Genomic DNA, 12,680 nt, shown 5'->3' with positions numbered 1-12,680 from the left:
AATCAATATATTTCAAAAAGATTTATTTTTTTTTGCTATATTTGCGAGATTGTTTATGAAGATTTTTATGTGAAAATAAAAGGTTTTTATGTGATATAAAATTTTTATTACGTTGATTTTAGAAAAAAAAATTATTATTGATTTGTTGAAGAAAGTTTATTTAAAAATTATTAATGATTTTTTTAAGATTTTATAATTATTAATATTTTCATGATATAATCAGTTCTGATTATTATGACTCCACATTTTATGCTATTGTAGAATTTGATTAGTCATTTATTTCCTAATCTAACATATTTATTTTTCTTTTTATTTTTCATATATCAATTTTTAAAAAAAATATATGATGATTTGTTTTATTAGAATTGATTAAATATAAATTATTGTTTTTAAAAAATTTTTTAAAAATATGTTTACATGTAAAATTTTTGAATTTAATTGTCCACTTTTTATGGAAACAAAATATAGTTTCCATAAATATAGATATTTTTTTTTTGGTTTAGTTATTTTTTTGCTGTCTTTAGTTCTGTTTGGCAACAGGTTTGGATTTACATATTTTTTAATATATTTTTTTTGGGACTGTTTGCACACAGCTTGTCCTTCTGTTTTAATAGTATAGATACTGTATGGGTAGAGATAGTAGTCATCACACCTTTTTTTTTTAGACTCATATTTCCCAAAATACTCTTTTGACGTTGCATGGCGGGGACCATCATCACCATCTAATGGTGTTGGAGAAAACAATGCATTAATAGTGGGAAGCAAAATGCATAAAGATAGGAGACAATGGAGAATTTCAGATGATTTTAAACTCAAGGAGCTTGTGGCTGTTTCTGGCACTCGAAACTGCAGCACATTGGAGAGAAAATGCAAGTTCCAGCCTTCCAGGTAAAAAACAAATGTGCTTTCGTGTTTTGTACTCATGACTCTTTTGTTTTTTTGGTAACTTCAATCCTTTTTATATGTTGAAAGGTTTGAGTTGTAGAGTGAGATGGTTTCATACGCTTGATCCAATGATCGACAAAGAAGCTTTCAGCTCAGATAGAAGTAGGGAACACGTAGTGGGCTAAGATTGCTCAGCTTTTCCCTGGAAGAACTGACAATGCAGTGAAGAATCGGCGGCACCGACTTATGAAAATGAAGTTGATGAAGCAAGAAGAAGAGGAAGCTGCTAACCTTGCTAAGCATACAGAAGCAATGGAGAACTCATCAGCTCGTCATGATCATCAGTTCCTGCCTCTCCTGCATTGTCCTTGGAATTATCCACCTTCAATCTTTCCATCTCTCAACCATCTTCATCATCATTAGTTCTTTACCATTAGAAGTAAAAAATAAGACGGAAGCTAAGACTAGAGTGCCACCAAAGTTCATTGATTTTCTTGGGGTAGGAGATACTTAAGAGGAGAAAAAAAAAATGAGAACTTTCTTAATTGTGTGACCTATCAATAAAATAAAAGTTTTAGCTTCAAAAGATTAATTGTTGTCACAAGAACTTTTAAGCTTCAGTAAAACTTACTGTTATTCTATCTTGTGAGTTACTCAGAGAACTAACATAGATTGAAGTCACTATAGAATAACAATACGTTTTTAAAGCCTAAAAACTTTAAATTAAAATCTAATAGAAGAAAAAAGAATTGAGAAAGATAATTCTACTATACAAATATACTTGCATGGGAGCTGAGTTGGTCTTTCTTCTCATGTTTGCTTTCTTTTTTCTTAATCATAATTTATGACTAAGGTTGTATATATCTATCTCTAATGTATGCTTATTTACATATTTGGCAGAAAAAAAAAGTTTGTAGGAAACTAAAGGCTTTCGTAAGATATGATTTCACACTGTTTCAACTAGGTTTAATTAAATCGTTTACACTAGATTGTACTAGGTTTTTAAATCGTTACACTAGATGTGAATTTTCTTTATATTTTCCTAGTAAATGCTCCTTAATGATAAAATGTATAGTTTCCTAATTTTCCTAGTTAAGATTCCTTAATAGTAAAAAGTGAAAACTGTGAAATGTAAACAATACAATTTATTCTGATTTATGAACAAAAATGTAAAATACACATATAATAATCCTTAAGTATATATAATTTGCATCCGAAAACAATAAGGGAAAAAAAAACAAGAGAAAAAAAAAAGTAAGAAAGAAGAGAGTTTTGAATGTGTGGGTGAAGAAACAACAATATGGAGTCTAACCTCATGCAATTTATCGGATCCTTTGTAGTTATATTGGTCATCGTCATGTTAGCAACTTTATGTGTTTGGTGTTGCACACACCGAACACTAAGGCAGATTGAACCCATTTCTATTACTTAACTATTTAGAACCTATTCTTTTGTTTGGTTTTTTTTTTCTTGTTTTTTCATGAATTATTTACTGTTGATTTGTTTAGAATAATTGCAATATTTATCAATAAATTTAGTTTTTATTTATTTTTTTATTTGGGTTGGCTTTAATGATATCGTTCGTCCCCATATCCTATGTATTAAAATAATATATGTTTTTTTGATATAACTTATCGTTTGTCGGTTGATATGGTCAGTCAGTCTTGGTAGAAACGTATGTACCAAAATTCTATCTAATGGATAGATTTTGTCTTGTCATACGTGTTTATTTAATGAGAAGGCTTTAGGGGTTTTAAATCTGTATGATCAACCAAATCTATGCAATTAACCTAAAGCACAAGATCTTTTATGAGCAGAGATGCCTTGCACACGAAGAAATTCCATATTTCTGTAAATCAATGCGTAATTAAGGAGCCTTGACATTGTCGTTTAGGGTTTCCAGTGTCAAAAGCTTTGTTAAAAACAAACTTAACAGCGTCACCATGTATCAGTATCAAGTCTATTAGAATATGTGTACGTGTACGACTTTATATTGGATGGTAAAAACATCCGGAATCAAAATTATGAAGCTCTTGTCATCATTGGTCCATAGATTGTTGAATCTATCGAAGGATCATCCACCATTTTATATGTTTTCTTAAGGAATATATTGAAATTATTATTATTTATATGTTGATTATGAAAGAAACTATTTCTAATCAGTTCACTTTACTACTGCTAATCGTGTATGATACTTATATAAAATTTATATGTTAAAAGAACAAAAGAGACAATTAAAACAAAATAGCATTAAACCCGCACGATGTAAATTAGCAATAACGAATTGAAAAACATTTTACATTTAAATAAATAAAAAAACAAAAAAAAAATAGCCAAAACCTTCCTCCATTCCCAACTTTAAAACCATCATTTCATCAGACTCATCGCTGATTGTAAGTTGATATATAAACCTATGTTTGTTAAGCCAGATAATAACCACTTTAGAAGAAGTGACAACTATTTTTCAAAGTTTAACACATTTATAGAGTGCTAGGTATATTTCTTTGTACGAGTCTGTTTTTGTGGATTATGTACGAATTTGGGTTACTAGAGCTCTTACATATATTTGGTTACAATGTATTTTGGAAAACACATTGATACAAATGATGATTGACTTTTTATTTTGACACTGAATTATTATATTGAATAAAGTTCACAAGTATGGAAAGATACTTCGTAAAAAGAAATGATGTGTTTATATGTACAAATAGACATCCAATATATAAATAAATCAACATATTCACAACATTATTATTATTAGTCAAGTTTTAATAAAATGTATAAATTCTTTAAAAACTTGAAATAGATTAGAATTAAATAGTATAACTTAAATTGAATCTATAGTCAAACCAATTTTTTGGCTACTTAATTTTCAAAAACTCTTCTTTACAAAATTACCCAAAAATGAGTCAAAACTTTATCACTTAAAACACAGTCATTTCTATAAATTTATGGTAGAGTGTTAAATGAAAACATTTCCTTTATTAGGTAAAGAATTAAATGCATAGCCTATATATGTTGGTCATTATTCATCTGTTAATTTCTAATATTGACGGCGTCGCATATTTTCTAATTAAGTTGATCTACCGAGATTCGAGTGTAACTTCGATGGAGTCTACTTTGTCAGAATTCAAGGTACAAATCAATTCCCCTTGTATATTTTTAATTAATTTATCAGTTAACATATTATTAAATTTGTTTTCACCAATTTCCGTCTACATTTTCCGATTACATTTTTCAATTCGACTATATTTTCCGGCCAATTCCCGATTAGGTTAGTGATCCAAAATTTCTGACTAATTGTCAACTAATTAAGATTTACGGCCAACATTTTCTGACAATTCTATTTTGGTCGGAAAATTGAAGGAATGATAATGTTCCTACGAAATTCGGACCAATTAATACGGTAGTCAAAATTCTGTATGTTTCCTTGCATTGACAAATACAGAAAACTAAGTCCTATGGTTTTTGGTGAGATTTGAAAGAAGTTTACAAAAGTCATATGAACTTCCTTAAAATCTCAAATTCATTTAAAAACTAATAAAACTCAAATCTCTTAAAATTCCATTTTGAATACACCCCTCTTATTATTTACCAAGTGGGTTCGGAATTGATATGCATGTATGGACCTTTAAAATCAAATTACCCATCTCCGGATACCTAATTCGTAAACATTGTCATACAATAAATAATAGTACATCAAGAGACTTTAAAGACTCAAGTGTCCCAACATATCCTTTTTGATGTTGCATTGCAGGGACCAGCATCTAATGGATCTGGAGAAAACGATGCATTAATGGGAGTGACACATGAAAAGAAGAAAGAGAGGAAACGTTGGACACCTTCAGAGGACTTGCAACTCAAAGAGCTTGTGGCTGTTTCTGGTCCTCAAAACTGGAAGCAAATTGGAGACAAAATGCTAGGGAAAACAGGTATTTTAATAAATAAATATGTGCTTTCTTCAGTTTTGCTACTGATCATGCGGAAACTTTTATAATTTTTTCTTATTTTTGAAGGCAAGAGTTGCAGAATGAGATGGGTTGGTTATCTTGATCCAAATATTAATAAGAAAGCTTTCACTGATGAAGAAGACGCAATACTACTTGCATGTCAGAAAAAAATGGGGAACAAGTGGTCTAAGATAGCTAAGATTCTCTCTGGAAGAACTGACACTGCCGTGAAGAATCATTGGCACAAACTCATGAATAGAGGAAAGCACTAAACCTCAAAGAAGAAGCTCGTCATCATCATAAGTTCTCTACCATTCCTTCGAATTTCTTGGCATTATTCACCACCTTATGTTTTCATCTCTCAACCATCATAATATGATATTTTATCGATATAATAATTAGTCTTGCTTTAAATCTTTAAAAGACAAAGAAATATATCTACAAAAATATATTTGAGTTCCAACTTTGGAGTCGGCCTTTTTCTCATATATAAAGTTTTTATAGACAGATCGCACATTCAAATATGGGATGGGATTTAAATAAGATATAATGAGTTAGGACTAATCTACTCATTAGCAATAAGTTTTGAGTTGGAAGTCCATAATAATCTCTAATTTAGCACGATATCAAAAACTAACAGACGATGACCCGTTAATTAATTTGGTCCAGAAAAAATCCAGATCACCTTATTAATTGATGATTCAAAGGAAGGTTTAGTTCCATCAACATAGCTAGAAAAAAAAACATGATGACGAGACTAATGGCTAGAATAACAATTATCTCGAAGGGGCGTGTGGAGAAAAATCTCACATAAAAATTGTTATAGAGAACTTAAATAATGTATAAGGAGTTAGAGCTAATCCACTCACTACCAATTAATTTTCAGTTGAAAATTCATAATAACCCCGAATTTGGCAGTTTCTCCCATTTCTCACTAGTTAAACAACTACGAATCTTCCTGCTTAGAATTTTAGGCAAAGCTTTGATCACGTATGCGCATGCATAAAAATTAATCTTATCATTTGATTTCATATTGCTTTAATTTATATTACCGTAACTAGGTTTAAATCATTACAGTATAATACTACATGCATGAAGGAAAAATAATTTGAATTATGAAACGAAACAAACAAAAATTTATAAGCAAAAGATTCGAGTGTGAAAAAAAAAAAAAACTAAGCAACAAAAGAGAACGAGATTGACCAAAACTGTAAAGACATATGGAAACAGTGAAGAGGCAGAGCAGAGAAGCCTTGCACCCCAAGAATTGCCTTACACTCGCCGTTTAGGGTTTCCAATCTGCATAACAAGCAGCAACTTAAAAGCGTCACTTCCTAGACGAAGCCAAACTCAAAACCCTTCATGGACTTCATAGGATGGGACAATCCTTTCTATGTCCTCAAGTGTTTCTTTTGTTACATTTTTGTACTCTACTTTTTAATTTAGTTTCTCTCTTTCAATTTCTCGATTCACAATGTTGTATATATCTTCTTACTTTGTTCTATTATTATTAGAGAAAGCAGTAAAACAGACGAGATTGAGCTAAATAGTAACGCTCAACCAAACATTCTGAACTTTTTTGGTTTCTTCTTATCTTCTTGGCTGTTTTGGTTATCCTTCTTTTCCTCTAGAGCGTTGATTAGAAGGCTCAGGGATTTTTCAAGATCGATTTGATGGTTTCTAGCCATAAGATTCTCTGCGACATCAGCTGGGGAAATCATTGTCTCCTCCAACAAAGCCTTGATTTCTCTGAATAAGGGATGAGCTTCATCACCATCAAGATTAAGGTAGTTCTTGGCAAGAATCTTGAAAAGTGCAGTACGATAACTCAATGTGCATAGCTAATGTCTCGAAACTCGCGGGGTGCTCAAACTCGATAGATCTCCACATATTTTAGTTAAATTAAAAGACGAAGTCTTAAAAAGTTAAAAACCTTTCAAGGATCGACGATAACACTAGACCAGGATTGGCTCAAATTGTAATTCAATATATTTGATAAAAATATGAGCTAGTTATGGTGAAGGTTTGCGTTCCCACTTCTTTATATTAATCACAATAATTATGGTTAAGTTTTGATCCATCTCTCATTATTAGTTGAACAACTCTAAATTATTATGCTAGGAAAAAGCCTTTCATCACATATGCACACAAATCAGATTGTTTTCATTTATATTGTCTTAACTACTATGTAATTTCAGGTTAGCTACATTCAAGATTGTAGCTAATATGCAATTATATTTACCCTAAAAGGCGGTTATTTGTTGGTATATTATTAGTTTAGTATATATCTTATATTTATTTTTAGTTTCTTAAAACTTTCTTTACATACTTGCTATTTGCTAACTATTGGCATGAAATTTTCAAAAATGTTTAAAACTTTTCAATTAGGTAAACCGAAACAGGTTAATGGATTTGGGCTGCTATAGTAACCTGGGCCTTTAAAGGCATCTGTATATAAAGGCATTTGTTGCATATTAATGGTGATAAAATGTTTTTTTTTTTCTGGTTAACGTGTCGGGCGAGAATAGAATTATAGACTCTAGTTAGCATTTATTTCAATTTTCTAAAATTTGATTGTTTGAACAAATATTCTGTTTTGTATTCAATTTTCTATATCGTATATGTATATTTATCATGACTGACTGCATCACCTATCCTAAGTCGAGGTATAGCTTAAAAATAAAAGAAAACAATCTGTCATTTTTAGGAAAACAGAAAACGAAAACTTATCCAAACCTTAAAAGTGAGAGCTTGTGCTGACATTCTTATATTTTATTCACCACAACGTAAACCTGACAGAATATAATGTTTTCTAATTCATATTTATATATATAATTGAAATAAATTGAAAACACTAAAAATATGCATATTTCAATTACAAATTGAAGCAAAGTCGTTGGTTTTGTTTATAATATATAAGCTGTATTTATTCTGCTGTTTTTTTTGCCATTTACTCTCTCTTTAATTATCTCTCTCGTCTTAAAGTAAAAATTGTTTCTTGCAAACAACAAACACTTACATATATATATTATATAAGTAAAAATATATATATATATATATATATATATTGACTAAGAGATTCGATGACTGAAAATTTTAACAAAAAAAAAAAAGAGATTCGATGACTGAAAATGAACTATTAGAAATATGTTAAAATTATATATATTTGGTACAAGAGCTAGTCATATATATAACTTATCGAGAAGATAGCCATATAATTTATCGAAAATTTGGTACAAGAGAAGATGTTTTCTAACATTCCATTTGAATTGAATTAAATTCTAGTATTCAAGTATGATTCAACTCAAATAGAATATTAGAAAATATCTTTTCAATAAGTTAAATGGCTAGCTTTTTGTACCCAATTTTTTTACCCTAATTGATGTCATTTTAAAGGCATTTATAATCGTTTCTCTGATGAAAACAGTTGCTTTCAGTTATACTTGTACGTATAATAATTCCATTAAATATATCGACAGGCCTACATTAATAATTGAATAATTCCCATGTTAAGGGTGATATATAAAAGAAATCATCATAATATGTATGGTCTAGACCCATTGGCGGACCTAGTGAATGAAAAGGACGGTCAAGTGACCCAGGTAAAATTGGTCAAATATTTTTTTTGCATAGAAATGTATGAAATTCCAACAGCACAAATGGTAAGTCTCTTGGAATTGACACCCCTTTCCAGAGTTCGAGTCACTAATATGACAATATTAGTCATTTATATTTTTTTTTGACCCTCCTAAATTTTATATCTAGGTCCGCCACTAGACCTATGTTTCAGATCTAACAACCTTTTCTTATCTTTATAAAATGCTTCATTAAATCAATAATAACATAAGGTTGTTGTTTAAATACAAACCACTAAACCGAGTATCAATAGCAAACCAAGAGAGGGAAATAAACCAAAAGATTAAACCAATATATATTATCTGATACTCCCCCTCAAGATGGAGAGTACAAGTGATGTAATCCCATCTTGGACAATAGATGATCAAATTGCTTCTCAGTGAGTGGTTTGGTGAGCAGATCTGCAAGCTGATGTTGTGTGCCAATGTGAAGTACTTTCATAAAACCAGAAGCTACGCGTTCACGAACCACATGACAGTCACGATCTATGTGTTTGGTGCGCTCGTGAAAAACAGAGTTCTTAGCGATGTGTAGAGCTGCTTGGTTATCACAATACATCACAATGGTGTCAGCTAAAGGAACCTGCAAATCTTCAAGAAGAGAGTTTATCCATAGCAGTTCACAGGTTGTATTAGCCATGCTTCGATATTCAGCTTCTGCAGAACTGCGACTAACAACATCTTGCTTCTTGGATTTCCAAGATATCAAGGAATCACCAAGAAAGACACAGAAACCAGAAATTGATCGGCTTGTCTCCGGACAATTTCCCCAATCTGCATCTGCAAATGCTCTAAGAGTCAAAGAAGAAGTTGCTGGATATAACAAGCCTTGACCTGGATCATTCTTCAGATAACCAAGAATTCTGTTGGCAGCATCCAGATGAGGCTTTCTTGGAGCTTTGACATACTGACTGAGCTTGTTGACAGCGAAAGAGATATCTGGTCTTGTTACTGTTAAGTAAACCAGTTTACCAATCAATCTTCTGTAGTAAGAAGCATCATCCAGTATATCTCCTTTGTCCTCACTCAACTTAAGATTCAACTCCATAGGTGTAGGAAATGGCTTACAGCCAAGGTGACCAAACTCTTCTAGCAATTCCAATGTATACTTTCTCTGACAGATAGAAATACCTTCTTTGGACCTAGCAATCTCCAAACCCAAGAAATATCTCATCTGTCCCAAGTCTTTTATCTTGAATTCCTGTGCTAGAAAAGTCTTGACTTCCAAAACTGCAGAATCTCTGTTGCTTACAAGTAAAATGTCATCGACAATCAAACTCTTTGCTTTGAATAGCTATCCCGTCGTACATACAAGTAAAGCCAGAAAAATTCCTGAGGCTGTTCTCACAAACAAGGTGGGATCAAAAGGAGATTGAATGAACCCATGTTGAAGTAGAACACCTGAAAATTTATGAAACCATTGGCGAGAAGCCTGTTTAAGACCATAGAGAGACTTGACAAGCCTGCAAACAGGTTTATTTGGCAATGTCTCCCCCTGTCTTGGAGTGTACCCCTGTGGAAAAGTCATATATATTTCCTCCTCCAAATCTCCATGAAGAAAGGCATTGGTGACATCCATTTGATTAATACTCCAGTTATAAATGGAAGCCAAAGCCAGAATTAATCTGACTGTTGTGAGTTTAGCCACAGGGCTAAAAGTATCAAGATAGTCGATTCCTTCTTGCTGTGTGTAACCCTTTGCTACCAACCTAGCTTTGTATCGTTCAATGGAACCATCAGACTTATACTTGATCTTATACACCCATTTACAACCAATGGCATGTTTTCCATCTGGTAAAGAACAAATTTCCCAAGTGGATGTACTCACAAGAGCATCCAATTCCATGTTCATCGCATCAAGCCAATGTTGCAGCAACACTGCCTCTTTAAAGGAGTTTGGTTCTTTTTCAGAAATAATGGCAAAGCAGAACAGACGATACTCAGGAGAGAGTTTATCGTAAGACAAAGAATCAGAGAGAGGATGAGCAGTACCATGAAAAGAAGAAGAGGAAGGCTCTGTTGTGATATTAGAGCAATGGTACTGTGAAAGATAGCTAGGAGCACGTGTCTCTCTACGAGGCCTGAGATTGTTAACCATGTCATCCCGAGATTGATCATTATTTGTGTTTAATGAGGTTGAGGGTTGTGTAGGTGTGTGCACTGGAGCAGCTTGTGACTCAGTGACAAGACTAATTCCAGGCATAGAAACAACGAAATCATCATACAGATATGAACTATTATTATTATTAGTATGCACGAATTCATCAAAGAATGTAATACTAGGTGTGACAGAATTATCAATGAATGGAAAGATAGTTTCATGAAACACAACATTACGAGTTACAGAAAGAACATTAGATTCAAGATCCAAAACTTTATAGCCTTTAAAACCAGGTTCATAACCAAGAAATGCACATGCTCTAGCTCTTTCAGTAAACTTATGCCTATCATGAGTATGTGTAGATGCATAACAAAGACAACCAAACACTCTAAGAAAAGTATAATCAGGAAGCTTTTTGTTTAAAATTTCAAATGGAGTTCTATCTTTCAAAATGGGTGTTGGTGTTCTATTAATCAGAAAAGCTGCAGTTGAAACACATTCTGGCCAATAGGCTAAAGGGATATTAGATTGAAAATATAATGATCTTGCAACATTCAAAAGATGCTGATGTTTTCTCTCCACAACAGAGTTTTGCTGAGGAGTATATGCACATGAATGATAATGAAAAATGCCATGTTTAGCAAGTAATTCTTTAAATTGTAATTCAGGAGCATTATCTGATCTTATACTTTTGATTTTAAAACCATATTGAGTTTGAACTAGATTTAAGAAAGTTGGAAAAATTTTAGAAACATCAGATTTTAAATGCAGAAAATAGATCCAAGTAAAACGAGTGCAGTCATCAACAATAGTAAGGAAATAACAAAATCCATTGACAGAAGTAACATGAAAAGGACCCCAAACATCAATGTGAATCAAAGAGAAAGGTTCCTCAGAAATTTTACTATTTGAAACAAAAGGTAAACGTTTTTGTTTTGACATATGACAAACTTTACAATGAAAATCAGAAAGTTTCTGAGGAATGTTTAGATTTGAAGAAATCGTTTGAACTCTTGATAAAGATGGATGACCAAGACGCTGATGCCAAAGCTCAGGAGAAACAGCAATGAAAGCAACATGATTTGTATCAGGAAGGGGTTGATGGTTTAAGAGATAGAGATCATTTGACTGATTCCCTTTACCAATCATCCATTCCTGAGTATGATCCTGAATGAAACAAGAATCATGATAAAAATGAACAGATAAGTTTTTGTTTGTTTTTGTTAAAGAACTAACACTAATGAGATTCAAATGAAAAGAAGGAACATAGAAAACAGGAAACAGAATTAGATTGTCACTAAGTTTAACTGTTCCAGCTGTGTGAATTGGAATTGTGGTGTTATTTGGAAGAGTGATATTGGTGTGATCAACTCGGTAGACATTAGAGAACATTCTAAGGTCACAGCAGATATGACAACTAGCTCCAGTATCAAGAATCCAGACATGATTTGGTAAAGTAAGGCCTGGTTCGAAAGCAGAAATATAGTGAGAAGGTACAAGTGAAGTACCTTGAGCTGAAATAGAACCAAGATGCTGCGAGACAGGCGCTGAACGTATGACTTGATACGGAGAACCCTGAAGCTGTCTGTTCAATTGAGTAACCATCTGATTAATCTGTTCTCCACCATGAGGGCTATTGTTTGGCATGAATGGCCTTCCAGAATTCACCATGTTAACTTGATGATTGACTATGGGATGAGACCCATTGAAGTTGCCAGCAGAAGATTGTCCAACAAGAGGGTAAGATGTCCCATTACCAGTTCCAACAGAAGACTGTCCAATAGATCCATAAGGAGTAGAATTGTAATTAGGAACAGAATGCTGTGGAGCTTGATTGATAACTTGTTGGTTTGTTTCTGAAGATTGACCATAAACCATCGGTTCAGAAGGCTGAGCATACATCACTTGTTCAGAGGGTTGAGAATACACCAGATGAACTCCATTGTTGGGTGTGTAATTCCCTTTTGACTTATCAGCACTGTATCCAGAATTTGGTGGCACTTTGTAACCAGGCGGATAGCCATGAAGTTTGTAACAACGTGCTATTGTGTGACCAAGTAAACCACAGTGAGTACATTGAGGACGAGGTTTCCCTTGTTGATAGCCTTT

The 12,680-nt window shown here is 32.6% G+C and overlaps 1 protein-coding gene across 1 annotated transcript; it reads left to right on the top strand.

Annotated features, from left to right (window-relative positions):
* Positions 1-766: 766 nt before the first annotated feature.
* On the top strand, positions 767-5,107 carry LOC17878411 (transcription factor MYB105). Its single transcript, XM_006285487.2, has 4 exons — positions 767-888; positions 986-1,047; positions 4,581-4,817; positions 4,902-5,107. The coding sequence occupies exons 1-4, from the start codon at positions 767-769 to the stop codon at positions 5,105-5,107; spliced, it is 627 nt and encodes a 208-aa protein (XP_006285549.2).
* The last annotated feature ends 7,573 nt before the right edge of the window (positions 5,108-12,680 follow it).

This window comes from Capsella rubella, unplaced genomic scaffold (genome assembly GCF_000375325.1).
Source record: "Capsella rubella cultivar Monte Gargano unplaced genomic scaffold, Caprub1_0 scaffold_7, whole genome shotgun sequence".
Classification (NCBI taxonomy): Eukaryota; Viridiplantae; Streptophyta; class Magnoliopsida; order Brassicales; family Brassicaceae; genus Capsella; species Capsella rubella.
This window is presented reverse-complemented; position numbering and strand designations above follow the sequence as displayed.

Bases quoted from the DNA above. Each gene is read 5' to 3' on its own strand.
- LOC17878411 (XM_006285487.2), top strand. From the start codon at position 767: ATGCATAAAGATAGGAGACAATGGAGAATTTCAGATGATTTTAAACTC. The intron at 1,048-4,580 runs GTAGGGAACACG...AATAAATAATAG, and splicing joins AGCTTTCAGCTCAGATAGAA to TACATCAAGAGACTTTAAAG. The intron at 4,818-4,901 runs GTATTTTAATAA...TTATTTTTGAAG, and splicing joins CAAAATGCTAGGGAAAACAG to GCAAGAGTTGCAGAATGAGA.